Source organism: Magallana gigas, chromosome 7, assembly GCF_963853765.1.
Source record: "Magallana gigas chromosome 7, xbMagGiga1.1, whole genome shotgun sequence".
Lineage (NCBI taxonomy): Eukaryota > Metazoa > Mollusca > Bivalvia > Ostreida > Ostreidae > Magallana > Magallana gigas.
Genome location: NC_088859.1, coordinates 36,615,498 through 36,639,889, shown reverse-complemented (window position 1 = coordinate 36,639,889; position 24,392 = coordinate 36,615,498). Strand labels below are relative to the sequence as shown.

The 24,392-nt window shown below is 34.5% G+C and overlaps 2 protein-coding genes across 2 annotated transcripts; one reads left to right on the top strand and one right to left on the bottom strand.

Moving 5' to 3' along the window:
• Positions 1–314: 314 nt before the first annotated feature.
• On the bottom strand, positions 315–19,115 carry LOC105342658 (uncharacterized). The gene is made up of 23 exons (XM_011449642.4): positions 18,975–19,115; positions 18,585–18,719; positions 17,769–17,857; positions 15,882–16,010; positions 15,633–15,762; positions 15,177–15,242; positions 14,630–14,747; positions 14,460–14,508; positions 14,268–14,369; positions 5,854–6,007; positions 5,244–5,358; positions 4,756–4,857; positions 4,461–4,580; positions 4,090–4,292; positions 3,862–3,973; positions 3,293–3,453; positions 2,839–2,964; positions 2,533–2,653; positions 2,252–2,408; positions 2,125–2,162; positions 1,666–1,809; positions 1,515–1,566; positions 315–1,187 (listed from the first exon to the last, which is right to left on the bottom strand). Exons 1-23 carry the CDS (start codon positions 19,052–19,054, stop codon positions 1,039–1,041), a joined length of 2,652 nt encoding a protein of 883 aa, XP_011447944.3. The 5' UTR covers positions 19,055–19,115; the 3' UTR covers positions 315–1,038.
• Positions 19,116–19,435: 320 nt separating this feature from the next.
• On the top strand, positions 19,436–24,392 carry LOC105342659 (RING finger protein 11). The gene is made up of 3 exons (XM_011449644.4): positions 19,436–19,674; positions 20,859–21,034; positions 22,477–24,392. Exons 1-3 carry the CDS (start codon positions 19,570–19,572, stop codon positions 22,646–22,648), a joined length of 453 nt encoding a protein of 150 aa, XP_011447946.1. The 5' UTR covers positions 19,436–19,569; the 3' UTR covers positions 22,649–24,392.

Here is a 24,392-nt window from a genome sequence, read left to right as displayed (position 1 = left end):
AATTAAGTACTCGTGCTGTAGCATAAAGTAACAGGCGTATGTATCAAATCGTTGTCCTCTGCCGGAGGTTTATTGGTAAGATCATATAACATTCCATAATTAAAACTGTTACATGTATCATTTTCAAATTATCAATTCATTACCAAATAAAAGAGCTGATATAATAACATTCTGTAATATACATTCAATGCAATAAACACCAGCAACTTCATCAATTCAACTGCAGCTGGTGCCGCGGTTAACGCTTTGTCTAGCATACAAAAAATACTTGAATTCCGTGTGTCTGTAAAGCATTTATTGCTTGTTAATTGTAATACATTAAATAGTGTGTGGGTCCGACTTCATGACTCGTCACAATGCCGTCCTCACTGAAATCAACCACATGAGAGATATATATTCAGCTGCTGTCAACACCACTGTTATACAAAAGGTGAGGTAGAACTGTTCGAAATATTTATCCGAAAAAATCGTTGTTAAAATCGCAAATACATGCACCATCCATCTAAGGGCAACGTAGATAATATTTACCTTAAGAAAATTGTTCTCCACGACCTCTGGCCAAGTCTCAAACGTAATGTTTTAAAATTTTCAAGGCACAGGAATATTCAGAAGTTTTGTCAAATAGTAACTCCAATTATAGCGAAAAACGTTCTAGCGAACAAACTACTTTTCCAGGTTGAATATGACCCAACCTCCATTGATGTCACTCATGGAGTGCAGTTCAAGGTCGTTTATATCACGTACAACATTAACGGACAGAGCAGACGATACAGGCCCGCCTCTCCCCTCCGACTCACGGACCTCCCAACCATGGCCGAGGGGGTCTCCATGGAAATCTATGAATCCTATGTATAATCTCATCATTTGATGTCCTGGTGATTTTTATGTTAAAAATCACTTACAGGGAAGATTCAATATTAACAAAAAAATATTTGAATAAAACTTACAAAAGGAACAATACACTTTGATTTTTTAAATTTGGAAAAAAAAATACCTCTCGTTTAGTCTTGAAAATAATATTAAGGGAAATGCACCATTTTAAATTTGTTCTAATCTCAATGGAATTTTGTTTGTCCGTCCGAGAAAGGCAGGGTCGAATGTTTCCTCACAAAGATCTTCTCCAGTACAGTTCTTTGCCAGTATAACTTCTAAACATGAAAGACACCTGCCAAGTTTCACCATTTCCTCTGGAAATAAAATGTCAACTCAGTAGAAAGTGGTTTTAATATAAAACCTTGCTTCAGTCTTGCATCATAATTATAAACAAAAACAATTTATCCATGCTGTCTTAAAAGAAGTCTTTGTACAACTGTTTATTTGGATGATCTTTACAAATCTTTTAAAATAATTATTTTTAAAAAATGCATGCATTTACATTATATCAGAGTTTATTTATTTTCTCAAAATACCTTCTGTTTAATTAAAAAATCGTCTTCTTGAAATAGAATCATAAATATCTAATTATCAGATTCATAACGGGTAAAAACTAGTATTAGTTAAATTTAAATCTTTACCTTTTAAAATCCAACTTTTTTCAATGGTCAGTGTCTTGAGATTGGGAGCATACTGGAAAGAAAAAGTGATTTCATATAAAGTAAACTCTCTGAATTCCAATCATAATAAAGTTTTCAATTGAACTATGTACTAGTACAGTACTGTACTCACATAGGAGAGTATGATAGAGAGGTGCCTTATGGACGGAATGTTTATGCTCATATGACGCAGACCCAGGAGCCGAGCACTGTGGTGGATCTGAATCTGTGACAAAGTCTCCATGTCTATCTCCAAAAAAGACAACTTTGGACAGCCCTAAAGTAAGAAAATTCTATATGTAGAGGTTTTTTGAAATAAAATTTTCAACAAAACACAGATCCTTACATGTCTGAGGTACATATATCATTTCAGCATTCAATTACACACTGCAATTTATAGCACCAATTTGCTCTCACTGAAAGGGTCAACGCAATATTTACTAGTAGTTTAACAAATTTAGGACTAGAGTTGCAGCAATTTTTATGATTTCAATTTCTTATTTTAAAACCCATCCTAATTATGTCTGCAATGGTTGAAAAAAAGAAGAAAAGGAAATCCACTAAATACATATATCTTGAATTTTACACCTACCTGTACTCTTAAAGCTGAGAGTTTTGGACACTTGATATCTACAGAAAAGAATAATACATGTAACTGGGTTGTTAACTGGTGCTACAAATAATGATAATTTCAAAGATGAATTCAACAAAAAACTTACATAGTTTGGATAGATGTATGCCCTGATCAAGAGTCAGAGACTTCAAATGGGAGAGATGCAGGGAGAGTTTATCTTCCCCAGGTATTGCTCTGACCTCCAAGACTTCTAGAGTCTCTTCACACCATTTCAATAGCTCCATCCTCAGATCTGGGGTAAACTAAAAAGATAACAATCTGTGGATTTCAAAATTAAGCTCATTATAGTTGTGTACATAAACTAGTATTAAAGTTGGGCCTTTCAAGAGACTGTGTTTTAGCTGAGATAATAATATTTTCCTTTACCTTTGGCAAATTATTCAAAGTCAAGTGATATAGTTTATTTGGCTGTGTTCCTCTGATATGTTGCAATTTTCTTAGCCCAGTCAAACTCAGAACTTCAAGCAACCTTGGTATTTCTAGACTCCTGTATGAAGTAAAAATCTTGACATTGCTTTCAAAGGATACATTTCATCCATACATTGTTTTATATGTTTCACATTTTTATTAATTCTAGACAAGTTTTTGGTTCTTCACTTCTTGACAAAATTGCGAAGAGAAATCCAATTCCTAACTCTCACTTACTGTACATTTTTCTGAAATATTGCTTACCTTATCTGGTGACCTCCAAGAATTGTAAGTGACGTCAACTTTGGACAAGAAGTAAATATTTCCTTGACTGTCTCCTCTGAAAGCATGTCACACTTCTGAATGTCCAAGGATTCCAATGATGGACAGCTAATACAAACATAACAGGAGTGACATTTTAAAGATATTTTTGTCTTTTTGGCAGAGCTACTAACATCATACCAAACTATTTTGCAAAATTCATGAAAACTTCTTAATTATGAGAGGATATATTCATGTATTAAATACGGTAGTATTCCACGTTTGAAACGTATGAATACCTTAAAGAATACCTACAATATAAGTTACATGTACATATTAAAACATAGTACAGGTACATATCTATATCTCAGCACCTAATATACATGTGTATCATACATGTAGATTGCAGGTCATACATTTTTCTTTACAAAAAAAGCTTAACAAATACTGCTTGTACCTGAGGTTGAGAGTGTTGGTTTCTCTTGTACACACCCCCTGTAATGTTAGGTGTTGTAGTTCTGCTGATGAAAGGTTAAAATGGGAGAAGTTGGTCCCAGTGAAATCAGTCTCTGTCAACTGATTGGCTACCACATTGCATTGCTGCATCATACTGCAGTACTAAAAACAAGACAATAATAATAAAGGTTGATTTTCCTCTGTAGTCATTTGTGCAAATAAACAATGTACGTATTTTTGAAAATATTTATTTAACATTTGATTCTCAAATTATTGTGTCACAGTGTGAAAACTGATATTAAGGAGAGAAACAGCTTTTTTCTCAAACATCTAGACTATTGGTAAGTGTAATCAAAGTTATTTGATGGGTTTTTTTATACTATCTACATGATTGTTTATTAAAAATACAATGTAGTATCTATCTAGAAGGTATCAGAAAAAGTACAAGTTCCATCATCCCTATTTAAATGGTAAATTATTTTTGTTTAGCATAGCTATCCCAACCATTAATAGCATCCTCATAATTTAAAGTAAACAAAATTTATCACCTATAAAGAATGATACCTTTACCTTAACATGAACTATATGTAGATTTGAACAGTTTGAAATAACTAGAGATGAAAATTTGGGGCAGCTCTCTATACATAGAACTTCTATACTGGAGCAGTCTGAAAGAGGCAGTCTGAAATAAAATAAAAATAGCAGCTATGAACATTCCTCTCATACACTGCAGTACAAATATCAAATAATTTTGATGAAACAAGTGTTAAAACATTAGATAATTATAACAAATTTTACTGTGATAAGAAGTTGCAGTGTTTGAGAACGAGTTTAGAGAGGAAGCTAAAGTTGGTAATGGCAGATGAGAGAACTGTTCCTTTGATGCCCTTCATGTCTGTGAGGTACAGTTCTTGCAAGTTCTCAACACCACTGTGATTTTCAAAAATTGTTTGATCCACCCTCCGATTCCAAAGACATTCCATACCCCTTGCTCTCTCTATCTGTGGATTACAAAGACACTGATAGTCATCAATTGAGGTATAAGATATTTAAGATAATAAAAACCAATACCAAATTATACACTCAAATCAAATCGTTTGGTGATGAGAAGCTCTCAACCCACTTCCTCTTGCAACCTTAACACTTTTATCATAACATTTTACACATACTTTTTTGCCATACAGCAGGCCATCAAAGAGAGCAGCCTCTTCAAAATCTCTACAGTCCTGTAGGTGCAGAGAGAGGAGAGCTGGAGCATTGACCAAAAGACTAGGCAGAATGTTGCAGCCCTGAAAAAGAGGAACAATGAAGATCTATTCCATTACCATTTCAATCTATAGACTTTGAAATAGAGGTTCCTCTAATGTTTTGTTAACTTAATGATACAAGTGCCAGGGTAAAAAAAATTCTACTACATGTACTTCCACATAGCAACATTGTTTAATGACAATACACATCACATACACCAAAATGCAGGGTTCTTAGTTTTTCCGATCTGACTTCAGCCTGACTCCAGGGGACCTTTGGTTCACCCACACTCAACCTCAGCTCTCTCAGGTTTGGGAACTTTATGAAAAATAAAGGTGGGTGTGTTTAGTTAGGCACTAAATATTTTGGATATTAAAGAATAAAATAAAAGTACTTTAGTGCAGTTTACCAAAATTTTTGTGAGTTACATGTACTAATGTTTTGCATTTCTTAAAAAATTCTAAGTCATACCGCACTTTTACTGAGTCAACATGTTTAAAAATTGCTTTGAAGAAATAACATATGGTAATGAACTTTGAGTAGCAGCACAAAAGTCAAAACTATTCTTTTTCTTTTGTTCAAACAAATCGGCATAAATTAATTTGATTTCATATGTCATGTACATGTATATGAGTAAGAATTTGGTTTATGAATACTGAATGGACCAAAGGGCCAATGCGTGATTTCTAATACCGGTACCTTACTTCAGTCAATATTTCACTGAGATCACTTGCTGAAATTCCATTACATCTGTCCAGAGATAACACTTGCATGAGGTCTTTGTGTGGAATGGCTGCCATTAACAACTCACAAGACAACCTTTTGAATAAAAAAAAAATGAATATCACAAAGTTGTATTTTATGACTATGATAACAAACTTAAACAAAGAAAGGATTTTGAATTGCATAGTGCATATTGAATTCAATAGTGCATTAAGGATTTTTTGTCCAAGGCCAAGCTTATTTTCGATAATTTAATACCTGAATCTCATATTACCAGGTAAGTTTAAATTTTCAAGGTGAGGGGGACAGAACCCCTCAAGATCCACACATATAGGGCTTCTTGAATTTTGAAATAGTGAATTGCTATATCAAAAGATCTTAAAGTTAAAAATTATTGTCATTTCTGGCAATTTGACTTTTATAAAGAATTTTAAAAAGTACATGTTTCCATTTTAATGATTTCCTATTCATCTGTATTAAAAACAGTGATAAAACTTATCAATAGAAAGACTGCATGCATACAAATCTAGGTGATATGAAAAACTTCGCGATAAGTTTTGACCAAGTGATAAAACAAATAATATTCATTACCGTTTGTTACTTAAAAGCTCCATTTCTTGTAAACATATGCTGTTGATGTGTAAAGTCTGCAGCATTTCCAATTCAAGATGTATAGAATTAATGCTGCATGGGGACAACTCTAGTCTATTCAAGGCATCACAGCAAAGGCAGGAGAAGTTGAGCACTGTAAAAAAGATTTTATTATACATTAATACGGTTGACAATACAATACTAAAGTAAGCTTTAATTAATGGTATTAATAGCAGATTACCTTTTATCAATTCACATAAGCTGAAATCAGTTTCAAGCTAAGTCTTCTATTATCTAGAGGTGATGTATGTAAAATGAACAATCGTGTACATTTTTCTTAAATAATTCTCTGACCCCTTTTTAAATGGAATTGAAAATGGTTTTATATTAGCTTGCTTCATCTCAGTTGCAAATCATAGCCTCTTTTTCCTTTGTTTTCCTTCACTGGGCTTACAGAACAAATTGAATTATTTCTAAAAATTGTGTGTCATTCTTTTTCTCACAAATTATTCTACATCAAAAGATTAAAAATTACAAGTCTAACATCAAATATATCTTTGTACCGGTGTCATATAATATTTTGATACCGCGAAATATTGAACCCGGGTTCAATATATTATGCGATATTATGAACCCGGGTTCAAAATATCGCTGCGATATATTGAACCCCCCCATAAAATATTGAACCCCGGGTTCAAAATATTATGGCCGCGATATTTTGAAACCCTCTCGAATTTTCATTGCTCTTGGAGAAGGGGTTCAAAATATTATGGCCGCGATATATTGAACCCCCTACCTATTTCCAATTCCCATTGAAGAGGGGGTTCAAAATATTATGGCTGCGATATATTGAACCCCCCTCCTTTTTTTTTGCTATTGGAGAGGGGGTTCAAAATATTATGGCTGCGATATATTGAACCCCCTACCTATTTCCAATTCCCATTGGAGAGGGGGTTCATAATATTATGGCTGCGATATTTTGAACCCCCTACTGTTTCCAATTTCCTTTGGTGAGGGGGTTCAAAATATTATGGCTGCGATATTTTGAACCCCCTACCTATTTCCAATTCCCATTGGAGAGGGGGTTCAAAATATTATGGCCGCGATATTTTGAATCCCCCTCTATTTTTTTTTGCTATTGGAGAGGGGGTTCAAAATATTATTGTTTGCAATTTCCATTGGAGAGGGGGTTCAAAATATTATGGCTGCGATATATTGAACCCCCTACCTATTTCCAATTCCCATCGGAGAGGGGGTTCAAAATATTATGGCCGCAATATTTTGAATCCCCCTCTATTTTTTTTTGCTATTGGAGAGGGGGTTCTAAATATTATTGTTTGCAATTCCCATTGGAGAGGGGGTTCAAAATATTATGGCTGCGATATTTTGAATCCCCCTCTATTTTTTTTTGCTATTGGAGAGGGGGTTCAAAATATTATTGTTTGCAATTTCCATTGGAGAGGGGGTTCAAAATATTATGGCTGCGATATATTGAACCCCCTACCTATTTCCAATTCCCATCGGAGAGGGAGTTCAAAATATTATGGCTGCGATATATTGAACCCCCCTCCTTTTTTTTTTGCTATTGGAGAGGGGGTTCAAAATATTATGGCTGCGATATATTGAACCCCCTACCTTTTTCCAATTCCCATTGGAGAGGGGGTTCAAAATATTATGGCCGCAATATTTTGAATCCCCCTCTATTTTTTTTTGCTATTGGAGAGGGGGTTCTAAATATTATTGTTTGCAATTCCCATTGGAGAGGGGGTTCAAAATATTATGGCTGCGATATATTGAACCCCCTACCTATTTCCAATTCCCATTGGAGAGGGGGTTCAAAATATTCTGGCTGCGATATATTGAACCCCCTACCTATTTCCAATTTCCTTTGGAGAGGGGGTTCAAAATATTATGGCTGCGATATATTGAACCCCCTACCTATTTCCAATTCCCATTGGAGAGGGGGTTCAAAATATTATGGCTGCGATATATTGAACCCCCTACCTTTTTCCAATTCCCATTGGAGAGGGGGTTCAAAATATTATGGCCGCGATATTTTGAACCCCCTACTGTTTCCAATTTCCTTTGGAGAGGGGGTTCAAAATATTCTGGCTGCGATATTTTGAACCCCCTACTATTTCCAATTTCCTTTGGAGAGGGGGTTCAAAATATTATGGCTGTGATATATTGAACCCCCTACCTTTTTCCAATTCCCATTGGAGAGGGGGTTCAAAATATTATGGCCGCGATATTTTGAACCCCCTACCTATTTTCAATTCCCATTGGAAAGGGGGTTCAAAATATTATGGCCGCGATATTTTGAATCCCCTCTATTTTTTTTTGCTATTGGATAGGTGGTTCAAAATAATATTGTTTCCAATTCCCATTGGAGAGGGGGTTCAAAATATTATGGCTGCGATATATTGAACCCCCTACCTATTTCCAATTCCCATCGGAGAGGGAGTTCAAAATATTATGGCTGCGATATATTGAACCCCCCTCCTTTTTTTTTTGCTATTGGAGAGGGGGTTCAAAATATTATGGTTGCGATATATTGAACCCCCTACCTTTTTCCAATTCCCATTGGAGAGGGGGTTCAAAATATTATGGCCGTAATATTTTGAATCCCCCTCTATTTTTTTTTGCTATTGGAGAGGGGGTTCTAAATATTATTGTTTGCAATTCCCATTGGAGAGGGGGTTCAAAATATTATGGCTGCGATATATTGAACCCCCTACCTATTTCCAATTCCCATTGGAGAGGGGGTTCAAAATATTCTGGCTGCGATATATTGAACCCCCTACCTATTTCCAATTTCCTTTGGAGAGGGGGTTCAAAATATTATGGCTGCGATATATTGAACCCCCTACCTATTTCCAATTCCCATTGGAGAGGGGGTTCAAAATATTATGGCTGCGATATATTGAACCCCCTACCTTTTTCCAATTCCCATTGGAGAGGGGGTTCAAAATATTATGGCCGCGATATTTTGAACCCCCTACTGTTTCCAATTTCCTTTGGAGAGGGGGTTCAAAATATTCTGGCTGCGATATTTTGAACCCCCTACTATTTCCAATTTCCTTTGGAGAGGGGGTTCAAAATATTATGGCTGTGATATATTGAACCCCCTACCTATTTCCAATTCCCATCGGAGAGGGAGTTCAAAATATTATGGCTGCGATATATTGAACCCCCCTCCTTTTTTTTTTGCTATTGGAGAGGGGGTTCAAAATATTATGGTTGCGATATATTGAACCCCCTACCTTTTTCCAATTCCCATTGGAGAGGGGGTTCAAAATATTATGGCCGCAATATTTTGAATCCCCCTCTATTTTTTTTTGCTATTGGAGAGGGGGTTCTAAATATTATTGTTTGCAATTCCCATTGGAGAGGGGGTTCAAAATATTATGGCTGCGATATATTGAACCCCCTACCTATTTCCAATTCCCATTGGAGAGGGGGTTCAAAATATTATGGCTGCGATATTTTGAATCCCCCTCTATTTTTTTTTGCTATTGGAGAGGGGGTTCAAAATATTATTGTTTGCAATTTCCATTGGAGAGGGGGTTCAAAATATTATGGCTGCGATATATTGAACCCCCTACCTATTTCCAATTCCCATCGGAGAGGGAGTTCAAAATATTATGGCTGCGATATATTGAACCCCCCTCCTTTTTTTTTTGCTATTGGAGAGGGGGTTCAAAATATTATGGTTGCGATATATTGAACCCCCTACCTTTTTCCAATTCCCATTGGAGAGGGGGTTCAAAATATTATGGCCGCAATATTTTGAATCCCCCTCTATTTTTTTTTGCTATTGGAGAGGGGGTTCTAAATATTATTGTTTGCAATTCCCATTGGAGAGGGGGTTCAAAATATTATGGCTGCGATATATTGAACCCCCTACCTATTTCCAATTCCCATTGGAGAGGGGGTTCAAAATATTCTGGCTGCGATATATTGAACCCCCTACCTATTTCCAATTTCCTTTGGAGAGGGGGTTCAAAATATTATGGCTGCGATATATTGAACCCCCTACCTATTTCCAATTCCCATTGGAGAGGGGGTTCAAAATATTATGGCTGCGATATATTGAACCCCCTACCTTTTTCCAATTCCCATTGGAGAGGGGGTTCAAAATATTATGGCCGCGATATTTTGAACCCCCTACTGTTTCCAATTTCCTTTGGAGAGGGGGTTCAAAATATTCTGGCTGCGATATTTTGAACCCCCTACTATTTCCAATTTCCTTTGGAGAGGGGGTTCAAAATATTATGGCTGTGATATATTGAACCCCCTACCTTTTTCCAATTCCCATTGGAGAGGGGGTTCAAAATATTATGGCCGCGATATTTTGAACCCCCTACCTATTTTCAATTCCCATTGGAAAGGGGGTTCAAAATATTATGGCCGCGATATTTTGAATCCCCTCTATTTTTTTTTGCTATTGGATAGGTGGTTCAAAATAATATTGTTTCCAATTCCCATTGGAGAGGGGGTTCAAAATATTATGGCTGCGATATATTGAACCCCCTACCTATTTCCAATTCCCATCGGAGAGGGAGTTCAAAATATTATGGCTGCGATATATTGAACCCCCCTCCTTTTTTTTTTGCTATTGGAGAGGGGGTTCAAAATATTATGGTTGCGATATATTGAACCCCCTACCTTTTTCCAATTCCCATTGGAGAGGGGGTTCAAAATATTATGGCCGCAATATTTTGAATCCCCCTCTATTTTTTTTTGCTATTGGAGAGGGGGTTCTAAATATTATTGTTTGCAATTCCCATTGGAGAGGGGGTTCAAAATATTATGGCTGCGATATATTGAACCCCCTACCTATTTCCAATTCCCATTGGAGAGGGGGTTCAAAATATTCTGGCTGCGATATATTGAACCCCCTACCTATTTCCAATTTCCTTTGGAGAGGGGGTTCAAAATATTATGGCTGCGATATATTGAACCCCCTACCTATTTCCAATTCCCATTGGAGAGGGGGTTCAAAATATTATGGCTGCGATATATTGAACCCCCTACCTTTTTCCAATTCCCATTGGAGAGGGGGTTCAAAATATTATGGCCGCGATATTTTGAACCCCCTACTGTTTCCAATTTCCTTTGGAGAGGGGGTTCAAAATATTCTGGCTGCGATATTTTGAACCCCCTACTATTTCCAATTTCCTTTGGAGAGGGGGTTCAAAATATTATGGCTGTGATATATTGAACCCCCTACCTATTTCCAATTCCCATCGGAGAGGGAGTTCAAAATATTATGGCTGCGATATATTGAACCCCCCTCCTTTTTTTTTTGCTATTGGAGAGGGGGTTCAAAATATTATGGTTGCGATATATTGAACCCCCTACCTTTTTCCAATTCCCATTGGAGAGGGGGTTCAAAATATTATTGTTTCCAATTCCCATTGGAGAGGGGGTTCAAAATATTATGGCTGCGATATATTGAACCCCCTACCTATTTCCAATTCCCATCGGAGAGGGAGTTCAAAATATTATGGCTGCGATATATTGAACCCCCCTCCTTTTTTTTTTGCTATTGGAGAGGGGGTTCAAAATATTATGGTTGCGATATATTGAACCCCCTACCTTTTTCCAATTCCCATTGGAGAGGGGGTTCAAAATATTATGGCCGCAATATTTTGAATCCCCCTCTATTTTTTTTTGCTATTGGAGAGGGGGTTCTAAATATTATTGTTTGCAATTCCCATTGGAGAGGGGGTTCAAAATATTATGGCTGCGATATATTGAACCCCCTACCTATTTCCAATTCCCATTGGAGAGGGGGTTCAAAATATTCTGGCTGCGATATATTGAACCCCCTACCTATTTCCAATTTCCTTTGGAGAGGGGGTTCAAAATATTATGGCTGCGATATATTGAACCCCCTACCTATTTCCAATTCCCATTGGAGAGGGGGTTCAAAATATTATGGCTGCGATATTTTGAACCCCCTACCTTTTTCCAATTCCCATTGGAGAGGGGGTTCAAAATATTATGGCCGCGATATTTTGAACCCCCTACTGTTTCCAATTTCCTTTGGAGAGGGGGTTCAAAATATTCTGGCTGCGATATTTTGAACCCCCTACTATTTCCAATTTCCTTTGGAGAGGGGGTTCAAAATATTATGGCTGTGATATATTGAACCCCCTACCTTTTTCCAATTCCCATTGGAGAGGGGGTTCAAAATATTATGGCCGCGATATTTTGAACCCCCTACCTATTTCCAATTTCCTTTGGAGAGGGGGTTCAAAATATTATGGCTGCGATATATTGAACCCCCTACCTATTTCCAATTCCCATTGGAGAGGGGGTTCAAAATATTATGGCTGCGATATATTGAACCCCCTCCTTTTTCTTTTGCAATTGGAGAGGGGGTTCAAAATATTATGGCTGCGATATTTTGAACCCCATACCTATTTCCAATTCCCATTGGAGAGGGGGTTCATAATATTATGGCTGCGATATATTGAAAACCCTGCTTATCACTGGCTATTGGAGATCTAGGGGTTTCAAAATTTAATGGCTGTGAAATTTAATTATAAATAATAATGCCCCCCCTTCTTTTATTGCTTTTGCCACTCCCCCCCCCCCCCAAATCTTTACTTCATGCATATACAGAATTCAATTTTTTTTTGGGGGGGGGGGGGGTATAATTGTGCTTTTATTGTCAGTCTGTAATAAAACATATTATGAATGAAAATCATATTGTTTTTGGTGATTCTTTTTGTTACCAAGAAAATAGGGTATCCTTGGAGGTTACTCTAAATGGTAGTCCTCAGGTGGGAGAAAAGGGGGCTAACACCTGTGTACTGCGTATACACACCGGTGGTAGCTAGGTAAACATTAATTGGCTCCCTTCATAGCTGACATCAGCCTGTATGGTAGGGGGTTCAAAATATCGCGGCCATAATATTTTGAACCCCCTCTCCAATAGCAATGAAAAAAAGAGGGGGATCAAAATATCGCCATAATATCGCCATAATATTTTGAACCCCCTCTCCAATACCAATGAAAAATAGAGGGGGGTTCAAAATATCGCAGCCATAATATTTTGAACCCCCTTTCCAATGGGAATTGGAAAAAGGTAGGGGGTTCAAAATATCGCGGACATAATATTTTGAACCCCCCTCTCCAATAGCAATGAAAAATTGAGGGGGGTTCAAAATATCGCGGCCATAATATTTTGAATTCCCATATCCAATGGGAATGTTAAATAGAGGGGGGTTCAAAATATCGCGGCGATAATATATTGAACCCCCTATCCAATGGGAATTGGAAAAAGGTAGGGGGTTCAAAATATCGCAGCCAGAATATTTTGAACCCCCTCTCCAATAGCAATGAAAAATAGAGGGGGGTTCAAAATATCGCGGCCATAATATTTTGAACCCCCTATCCAATGGGAATTGGAAAAAGGTAGGGGGTTCAATATATCGCAGCCATAATATTTTGAACCCCCTCTCCAATACCAATGAAAAATAGAGGGGTTCAAAATATCGCGGCTATAATATTTTGAACCCCCTCTCCAATAGCAATGAAAAATAGAGGGGGGTTCAAAATATCGCGGCCATAATATATTGAACCCCCTATCCAATGGGAATTGGAAAAAAGTAGGGGGTTCAATATATCGCAGCCATAATATTTTGAACCCCCTCTCCATTAGCAATGAAAAATAGAGGGGGGTTCAAAATATCGCGGCCATAATATTTTGAACCCCCTATCCAATGGGAATTGGAAAAAGGTAGGGGGTTCAATATATCGCAGCCATAATATTTTGAACCCCCTCTCCAATACCAATGAAAAAATAGAGGGGTTCAAAATATCGCGGCCATAATATTTTGAACCCCCTCTCCAATAGCAATGAAAAATAGAGGGGGGTTCAAAATATCGCGGCCATAATATATTGAACCCCCTATCCAATGGGAATTGGAAAAAAGTAGGGGGTTCAATATATCGCAGCCATAATATTTTGAACCCCCTCTCCAATAGCAATGAAAAATAGAGGGGGGTTCAAAATATCGCGGCCATAAAATATTGAACCTGGGTTCAATATTTTATGGGGGGGTTCAATATATCGCAGCGATATTTTGAACCCGGGTTCAATATATCGCGGGGTTCAAAATATTATATGACACCGGGTTAACTTGAAGCTGGCCGATCCAGTGGTTTTAGAGAAGAAGAAACCAGTAAGTACCGGTATCTTAAAACAGATGGCAACTGGTAAATGAAAATTTATGGTCAAAAATGCAAATGACTCTAGATCATTTGAGTAACACCTATTTCAAAGAAGTCCTCACAACATTGAGGATTTGAGATATACATGGACAAATCAATCAACGTAAAATGTTTGATTTCAAATTTCAAATTCAAATTTAAGTAACTTTTAAATAACATTTACTTACAAAGAGGCGCTTCTACTTTAACAACTTCTAACATTTGGCACATATCAAGGTTTAAAGTCTCTAGACTAGGAAATGGTTGTTCTGTCACAAGACTTTGTAAATCTGTAACAAACATGAAAACAGTGTCCAATTTGCTTATCTATAAATGTTTATGTAACTGCTCACAAATTTGTTGATTCCTACAATACTTACAATTATGTCCTAAATTCAACACTTTTAAGGTGTTTAATCCACTTTTAACCTTCAAGAAAATTTATAAAAAAATAAAATTAATCAACAAACATAACATACATCTTGTATATATTTCGAAACAAAATGTTGCTATTTCTATGAAAATTTCAGGTTCTGTTTGCATGACTTACGGGTAAATTACTTGTTGAGAATTTTGAAACAGAATTTTGCAGATCCAAGTATTCTAAATGAACACATGAGCGTAAAATTTCTCTGACATTTCCTTCTTGCAGACTTGAATCATTCAATCTGGAAATAAACACTGGTGGAGAAAGGTTTTCACATTCTCATGATACATGACGTTTGTTTCTGCACAAATAACATGCATGTAGGAATAAATATACATGTATTTGCATTGAATTTGACTCTATGGCTACCTTCACTTTACTTGCAGTGAGATTTAATAATTATAATAAAATACAATCTACATATGTGTAATAGATTAAGATTTAATTTCCGAACACTCCCATAAGGCCAAAAAAAAATCCTTGGTTAGTTTCTTAAGCACCAATGAATTGTTTCAAATGCTGCCTCATATTAATAAATAATGAAAATGGAATGACTAGTTCTTATATTTTGTTAATGTACATTAGGTATTACCGTATACTAAAACACAAGCAAACTGATTTCATATTAATTCTTCAAATCTTGCAGTAAATACAAAGAACAAAATCTCACACAAGTTTTCTGATGTTATATGTTGGATTATCTTCTACTCTGTGGACAAAAATGTTTGATCTGCACCTGAAAAGATTTTTCAAGAAATATGTGACAATCTTGTTTATTACAGTATCTTGTTTGATAGAGGTTTTCTTTTGCATATCTTCACTGTACTGTCAGAGCAATTAATTTGTAATTTTTTAAAGTACATGCATTTATCATCCATAGTTCTAATATCTTTTTTTAGATACATGTACATATCAAAATATACACATATAAGTATGTCTTTATTCGGTAAAATTGGTTCATGCATCAAATGCCATCTGGTATGAAATGCTTGATCTGAAATGCATGATTTTGTGATCTTTCAAACACAACTTTTTTTTTCATTTTGACCTTTCATTCACTTTCATTGAGTACCCTGAGTCTAAACTAAACTATAAACAAAGCATGACAAATGGGAAGTTTAATTACTGTTGAATATTGAGTTCTTTCAAGCGTCCAAGGGCTAACACTTGTGTCAAGTGATGGCTGTCAAGGTGCTCGTCCCAAAGATTTACAGACAAATATTCCAAGTTATCTCCCTTCTCATGCAAGACTTCAACTATGAATAAATCAATTTAAAAAATCAATAATATTTTTCCTGAAACTAATAGTAAAATGATTTAGGAGGATGTTTTGTTCTTTTATGACTTAACTGTTGTGAAAAGACCAAGAACTCACTAGTCTCATTGTCTATTGAGTCTGTATCAATGAATATCTTTTTCAAGTGCTGGCAACATCCAAAAACTGATGCAAGAAAATGATCCAAAGTGGAATTTTCTAAAACCATTGCTCCAACTTTGATATACTCTGTAATAAAAATCCATTTTTATTAATAAGAATAAGTTTCAAATATAATTCCTTCTGTAGTTTTCATCAATGCAGTAGAGTGGTTTGTTTTATAGATACGTTTACAAATACAAAAACAAAAATTAAGTAAGTGTTAAAATGATTTATTATAGTGACATGTGTTTCATAAACAATACAGAGATATGTATATTATATAATAACATTGGGAATAAACACCTGTCACATCAGACCTAGGCCTGTATATCACTTTATACATGAAAATACAAATCAAATACATATATCATTAATTTACACCTCGCTTTTTTTCAATATAGGATAAACCATCTGCACATATACACTTAATATAAGAATTTGGCAGTTTGTCCATGAAAATTAAATTAAAAAAAAACCCTAGTGCAATCCAAATCTGACATGTTAAGTAATAGAGGGTCATAGCCAATAATGGTAAAGGTTTGAATAAGATGCACAGTGCAATAAAGAGTGAAATTCGTCTTCTATGGCTTTTGCTAAAGCGTATATTATACATACTTTATTGTTTCATCCCCCCTATATTGTCCTGTTTCTATTCTGATAGAAAAAACATCAGACCTAAATTGAGCAAGTACCGGTATAGATCTCTGAGATTTGGGCATGTCCAAAAAAATGTATTTTCTAAATGAAAATCACTTTTATAAAAGACTTAAAAGTTCTGAGCTTTGAGACACTCTGTAGTCTTGCTAGTTGTTCACAAATTTCTGTTGAAGTTTACTCTCTGCTAAGTTCAGGTTACAGACTTCATAATTGTATGGTGGCATATCTCTGCCCCTTGTGTGCAAGTTATTTTTCTATCAATTATGCCGGCATGCAAGATAAATATGTTGACATGCAAGATAGTTATGTCAACATGCAACATAACTAAGTTAACATGCAAGAAAACTGCAATCAAAAAAGAGTTATAAAAAATCTCAAATATCGCCAACATGTGACATTCAAGATGCTACCTATTGATGTCAACATGCAACTTATTTATGTTAACATGCAACTTCTTTATGTCGACATGCAACTTATTTATGTTGACATGCAACTTAGTTATGTTAACATGCAAGATAAATATGTTGACATGCAATATATTTATGTCGACATGCAACTTAGTTATGTTGACATACAAATTATAAGCTGCATTTCAACATAAAATTATCTATCTCGCATGTCAACAAAAATAAGTTGCATGTCAACATATTCATCTCGCTTGTCAACATAAGTAAGTTGCATGTTGACATAAAAAAGTTGCATGTCGACATAAATAAGTTGCATGTTGACATAAATAAGTTGCATGTCAGCATATTTATATTGCATGTTAACATAAATAAGTTGCATGTCGACATAAAAAGGTAGCATCTAGCATCTTGGGTGTCACAGGTGGGTGATATTTGAGATTGTTTGAGATTTTGTATAATTCTTATCTGATTGCAATTTTCTTGCATTTCAACATAATTATGTTGCATGTTGACATAAATATCTTGCATGTCAACATATTTATCTTGCATGTCGATATATTTGATAGAATATATATAATTTGTTCAATTTTTAAAGTAATTTTGCAGAGATTTTCTTCATCAAGTGTTCTCCACATTCTACAGTATATGTTATAGTTTGATGATCACAGAAAAAGTTGAGTGATATATGTATAAAATAGACTTCTCCTGCACAACAGATTTAATCTTAAGTGAAAATTACTTGCATCATGTAAATCATCAATTGTTAAAATCAATACAATACCAGCATTAGGACAACGCTTAATGATTTTCAGGATTCTATCAGCCAATGGCAAAGGACATTCTGTAAAATCTAATGTTTTCATCTGCATCCTAAATATACAAAACATAAAAGTTAACACCTCAAGTACACAGAGTCATTAAGGTGTTCTATAATTCACATTCTTAATATCATATATGCCCCTCATTGTGGGTCATGTGACAATTATAATCAAGTGTTGTTTTTTCACAAGGTACTATTAAAGCAGACCAGAAAAAGTCATGTTCTAAAGCTTAAGTCAATTGACAGCTCTTTTCATTCCCTAGCTCTTTCTATGTCCTGGGTAATTTGTCATAACCATGACTTCTCCAGTAAAAGCATAAAACAGATCATTATTTTTATCATGGATTATCAGCGCTTTTATATTGAAAAATAAATTAATCAAATTTTTTTATGTTTAAGCTCCTTTGTAAAGTTTATACCCATTGATTTTCAAATTATTTACTTTAGATTTGTATTTTTGTTATCCTTCCAACACATTATCAAAGGCAATTGTTGTTTCTGAATTGTGACTGTTACAGAACAAAGTAACTGTTATATTTTCAGCATGTTGTATTAATTGCTATTTCGAAAAAGATCCTCTGTCACCTCTAAATGTTAGTTTATACTACAAACAATTATAAATATATTGATTTCGCTGTTTGAGTCTTTTCATAGAAGAAAGCTGATAAATGTTATATAAATTGTGGTATATATGAGTGTAAGTATATTAATATATGGACATCACAAAAAGTTAACCATATAAAAGCACTGATAATCCATGACAGTATCTATAACAACCATATTGTGGCTCTTTTGATGAGATCTCTGAATTTTGTGCATGTCTGAGCCAAGCTGCATAGGTCCATCCAGTCCAAATGTTTGAATATTTCATACAAAATCCCAGCTGGTTGGTGAACCAATAAATGATCATACCTGAAGAAATTCATTAAATTACAGTGATCCTTCACATAATCATTTGACAATTATAATCAAGTGTCGGGGTTTTTTTTTCACATGGGTACTATAAACATGATAAAGCAGACAAGAAAAAGCCATGTTCTAACGATAAAGTCAATGGACAGCTCTTTCTATGCCCTAGCTCTTTCTATGTCCAGAGTAATTTTTTAAACCCATGAATTCTCCAGTTAAAGTATAAAACCGATCATTATTTGCTGAAAATATACTTGCCAATCATCATCGCCAACCTCATCAACTTCCATAACAAAACAAACGTTTGACAATGAAACGAAAGTAGAACTTGGTCGCATATAAGTTTTGTTATAAAGAACTTCCTTCCTATATTTTGTAAGCGTTATTGTGATAACGATAAAATTGAAATTAATTATTTTAAAATTCCATTATTTGTGTAAGAGGTTAAAAATTAAAATAATAAATTAGAAACATTTTCTTTATGGATTTTTTTCTTTAAATTCCGAAATTATTTTTTTCCCATCAAATTGAAAATGAAAGTAACCTCAGATGTAAACAAAACATTTATTCCTCCGCGATGCTAAGTTGCAAATAATGTGTTTGATTATCTTTTTGTTTTATTTTTTTATGCTAAAGGATTATCCTAATGTTTTTATTAGTATTTAATTTTAAAATCTTACAGGAATCTTTTACAATACTTGGTACTATATTTCATTACGTCAGTAGCGATTGCGAATGAGTAAATCGGTTCTTGTTTTGATCGAGGATGACAGGAATAAATGAAAACGTTAGTATTTTGTAAAAAATATTAAATGTAAAGACGTTTTGGTGTTTCATAACAGTGTTTCCTAAGATGGGGAATTGTTTGAAAACACCCAATAATGACGACATCTCTCTTCTGCGTGGTAGCGAAGGTCAAGATGGACCAGACAACCTGGGCCCCCCTCCACCATATCAGGTAACGTATACAAATTTACAACCTTTGTAGTATTGTGTAGAAAAGAAACGGTTGTAAAGTATATTAACCATCTCGTTAATGGCTTAATATTTCAAGTTATTATCATTTTGTGTGAGTGGGTTACTTCAACTCTTTTCTTTGTTCTAAATCACCGTCACCAAAACAAAGAAAAACAGCTGATCTGCCTTTGTTCACGAAGAGTAACAACATGAACAAAGGACAAATGTTCATCCTTTACTATGGCCATCCAGTTCCATCAATGATAAAATTTTGAGTTTACAATTTAATTAATATATATGATAAATATCTGCATAACAGAAATCAACAGTAAATTACAATATGTTTCACAACAGGTTATACTTTACATCAGAACAGGATTCTACATGTATTCCTTTTTGGTTGTGAAATATTTAAGGAGGAGCTTTTAGTCGTGTATTGTTTTTAAATCATATTCTTCAATAGTTTGACTGGTGCAGATTATCCATGTTTGGATGAGCACATCATCTGATTTTACCCAGGTACATATATAGTATGTATCAATTTAACAAATTATCTTAGGTTGCAACATTTTCTTTGGTATACATATTTGTTACATCCTGTTGTTCATATTAGTTAGTCTTTAAAAAAAAGGGGGGGTGAGGAAAATAACCTGAAAAATTCACCAAAATTTTGCAATTTTTAAATGTCTGAAAAAAATTAAAATACCAGTGATTTCCATCTTTCATACTTGAGGATGTGATAGCTCTTTCAACATTTATAACAACTCACATACTTACAAACTTATTGCTAAGTTCCATGGACTGCTGATTATCATTTATTATGAATTAATGTACATGTAATTTGATAAATCTAATAAACTTATGTATAATTGCATTTTAAGATTAGGAGAGGATGAAACTGACCTCATGCATGCAGTTTAAGAGTAGATTCTGTACAGGATGGATTGAAATTAAACTAAATTGGCTGATTTTGATAAATAGATTCACTGTACTTTTCTATATACATATGTTCTCTATGCATACTTGAGTTAATTTAAACACATTTTTTAAATAAATTCAATAGGGTTGGACAGCAGGCATAGCCTATGTCTCCTTGTATAATAGTACTTTAGTTGTTGAGAATCATATTGCAATTACAATGAATTTTTTTTCAATCTTAATTTTGATTAAATATATATTGTACAGGAAAGACAGAGGCCTATAGAGAGATCTAGAGTACCTATGTACCACCCCTCTCCAAATGTCAGTAGACCAGCAAACCAGCTGACAGAAGATGAACAGATCAAGATTGCAAAACGCATGGGACTCATCAGTCACCTCCCTCTAGGAGTTTATGATGGCAGTTCTAAAAAGGGCAAAGAGTATGTATATTCAATTAAAAAAATAATGTTCATTCTAGGGATTGGTTCAATATATTAAGTGTTACACTATAAATTTTGTACTTTCAAATTGTGAAATATTTTGGCTTGCCTAGTAGTTTTAAAGAAATAATTTTAGATATGCCGCCGGTAGAACTTTCATCGCTTTATCATTGAACAAGTATTGTGAAAAGCTAATTCTATGGCTATACACCAACTATACACTTAAATGTTTCACATATACACATATACCAGTGTTGGTTATTCTCATGTAAAAAATATTGTCTTAACCATTTTTTGTTGCAAGTGAAAGAGGAAATGTCACACATGCAGGAAGATAGTTGTTTTCCTGTTTGATAAGAATGCTTGAATTTAAAAAGCTAATGCCAGTGTCACAGTATGTTTATCACCATTCCAGGAAATCTGTTTTTAAGGAAGTTTAGTTTATTATTTTTCACAGTGAATTGATCTCTCTCTCTTTATGGATGTTAAAATTGGGGGGGGGGGGGGGGGGGGGGTAAGGGTTCACTATCAGTTTGTCCATTTCATCTGCATGCATGTCCATTCAGCTTCACTTGTCTGCAGAATATTTTCTCCCCTGTGCAATTAAGCTCATACTTTATACACAATAGTGCCTTTGGGTACGAAGTAACCCTAAACAAATTTCCAAGATCCAAGGTTAAGGTCATACTAGACCTATAAGTATTATCCTCATCCAAACTATGTGTCATGTGTCCCCTTTGCCCAATTTGACTCATACTTCACCCACAGAATGCCTCTGCATATAGGGTATGCAGTGACTTTAATAAAGTTTTTAGGTCATATGTCAAGAGGTGTGCATTAATTGACGTTGAACATAATCAATTTGTCAAAGGTCAATGTCATAGTAGGCCATGTCTTTTTTCCCTTGGCTTGTTTGCCTTTTACCAAATTTACAGAGTGCTTATTGGGTGGATAAAAGCTGTGCAATGGTAATAAAATAAATTTTTTACTCCGAGATGAAAGTAAAAGTAAAGTCCTCTTAAATGTATTTACCCTTTTTGCCTTCATTAGATCAGGGCCATTGGAGGTGGTTACCATCTCAGTAATGTCAATGATGTAATTCAAAGATAATGTGTATGCTATTCTAATTCACTTCAAATCTCATAATATCCTACAAAGAAATTTATTACTTAATAAAGCTAAATATGATATGTATCAAAATATGCCTATATAGAAGGGGTATAAAATTATTTTGTTATATACCAGTATACTCATTTTAAAATTTTATATACTGGTATACATGCAAGTATGTGAAAATATATAAAATTACACTATACTTTTTTACAGCCATAAATTTAATTTAATTGATATAGATTAGTAGATATTTTTCATATTTGAGTTTTGCTGTAGTTAAATGGTGTGATAATGTCAATTATTGTATACCATTGTATTTTAAATTTCAGGTGTGCAATATGTATGTGTGATTTTGTGTTAGGAGAATCTCTACGATTTTTACCATGTATGCACATTTACCACAAAGACTGTATCGATGACTGGCTGATGAGGGCCTTCACGTGCCCTTCCTGTATGGAACCAGTCGATGCTGCCCTTCTCTCCTCCTACCAGTCCAACTGACCCTCTGTGTTGGTGGGGTGTACGTGATATACATGTAGTTCATTGTGATAATGTACGTAGATGGCAAACATTGCCATTGTCATCAAGTTCCATTAGGTTTCTATCTAGTCTCATTTAAAAGGTTACTGTTTTATTTATCCCTCACTGTCAGGTGACAAGTTTAAATTAAGATAACAATGTATGTTCCTTTAAAGGATAAATTTGTTAAATATTAGATAAACCTCCTTAATTAGGAGTTGGGTTCAGAGTTTTCTTTGGTAGTTTGTTGTTTGTTTTGTATTTGTTGTTTTTTCTCTCGTTTTTTGCATCTTATTATCTATACTTTATCTTGCATTTAATATATCAGATTCCTGAGCTAGTCATTATTCACTGCTGATTTAGACTGGCATAATGTACCCTCCCATCTCCAGTTTAAATGAACCCTTTTGCCAAGCAGTAAGCTTGTCTGTGTACACGAAAAAAAGTAATTATTTTGATTAATGGCTGCATGGGTATTGATTAAAATAAGGTCTAGGTCCCGTTTTTCTCTCTGAGCATAGTATATTCATTCATGGTAAAAGAATGAAGGTTGTGTGGGATAAAGTTTATGCATATTTTATAAGTGTTTGAGTTAATTGCAATATGTGTTCTAACATTTATGGACCCTTCCTCTTTGTGACACTGTTCAATTAATGACTACATATAAAATGAATACATCAACTTTGCTTTTAAAAGGCAAATGCAATTACCAAATTTGATAACAGAACTGTTAAAATGCTAAAGAATGTTTAAGTTTGCTAATCTTGAATTTTGTTTTATTGGATTAATTATCATCAAGACTGGCCATTATCAGGAGGGTACATATTGATTTTTTTTTTAATTCTGAAACTCCAAATTACACTTCCCTGTATGTGCATGTATGTCTCATGATTCATCCATTGTTTTAAAGTTGGAAAGGTATAATATATAATATTTATACAAGTATCTAATTGTACTGAATGAGTGGATCAATACATTGCTGAATCTGATTTTGGCGGGGAAGAATAATTATACTTGTAGACTGGTGCTGAGGCTTGCAAAATGTTCCTGTTTTTTGTGTTTTTGTTGGGATTCTCCTGCTTAAAAAAGGCATTTATCTGTAAGCAGCTTTGTGTTAGAAAATATCGTTTATATACATAAACAATGTGTATAGGACATTGAAAATGTTTTAAATGTAGAAATGATAGATATTAGATTTTTTTTTCTCAATGATATTGAGTGAATTTTCTCATCTATAGATCTATACCTGTAGGTCGTTATAACCATAACTCTAATTCCTTTGGAATTTCAAAGGTTTGTTATCTTTATTTTAATTTAAACAAATATGTTTATTAATGAATTGTGATTTTTTGTACATTTTTGTACAGATGCACACACACACACACACATTATTTAAGTTTGGTTTCCTTGTTTGCCAAGTGTTTTCAAGTGTCTCACAACGCTATATTTATAGCTGCAAGCATCACCAATGCTGGTACAAAATACACTTTCAGGGGGTTATGCTGCAACATTTAACTATAAGAAAGCCTTAATTTTGATTAAATGAATTTGATGCTAAATTGTTTTTAACAACATCATATATTTTGTCTTTGTCACTGTATTTTACAGAAAGATTTTTTTTTTTGAATTTCAGTATACTAGATAAATTCAAAGGCATTTTACCCCTATTTAGGGGTATCAGTAAAATTTCATGTTTATAATATACATGTACCTATACATGTACATA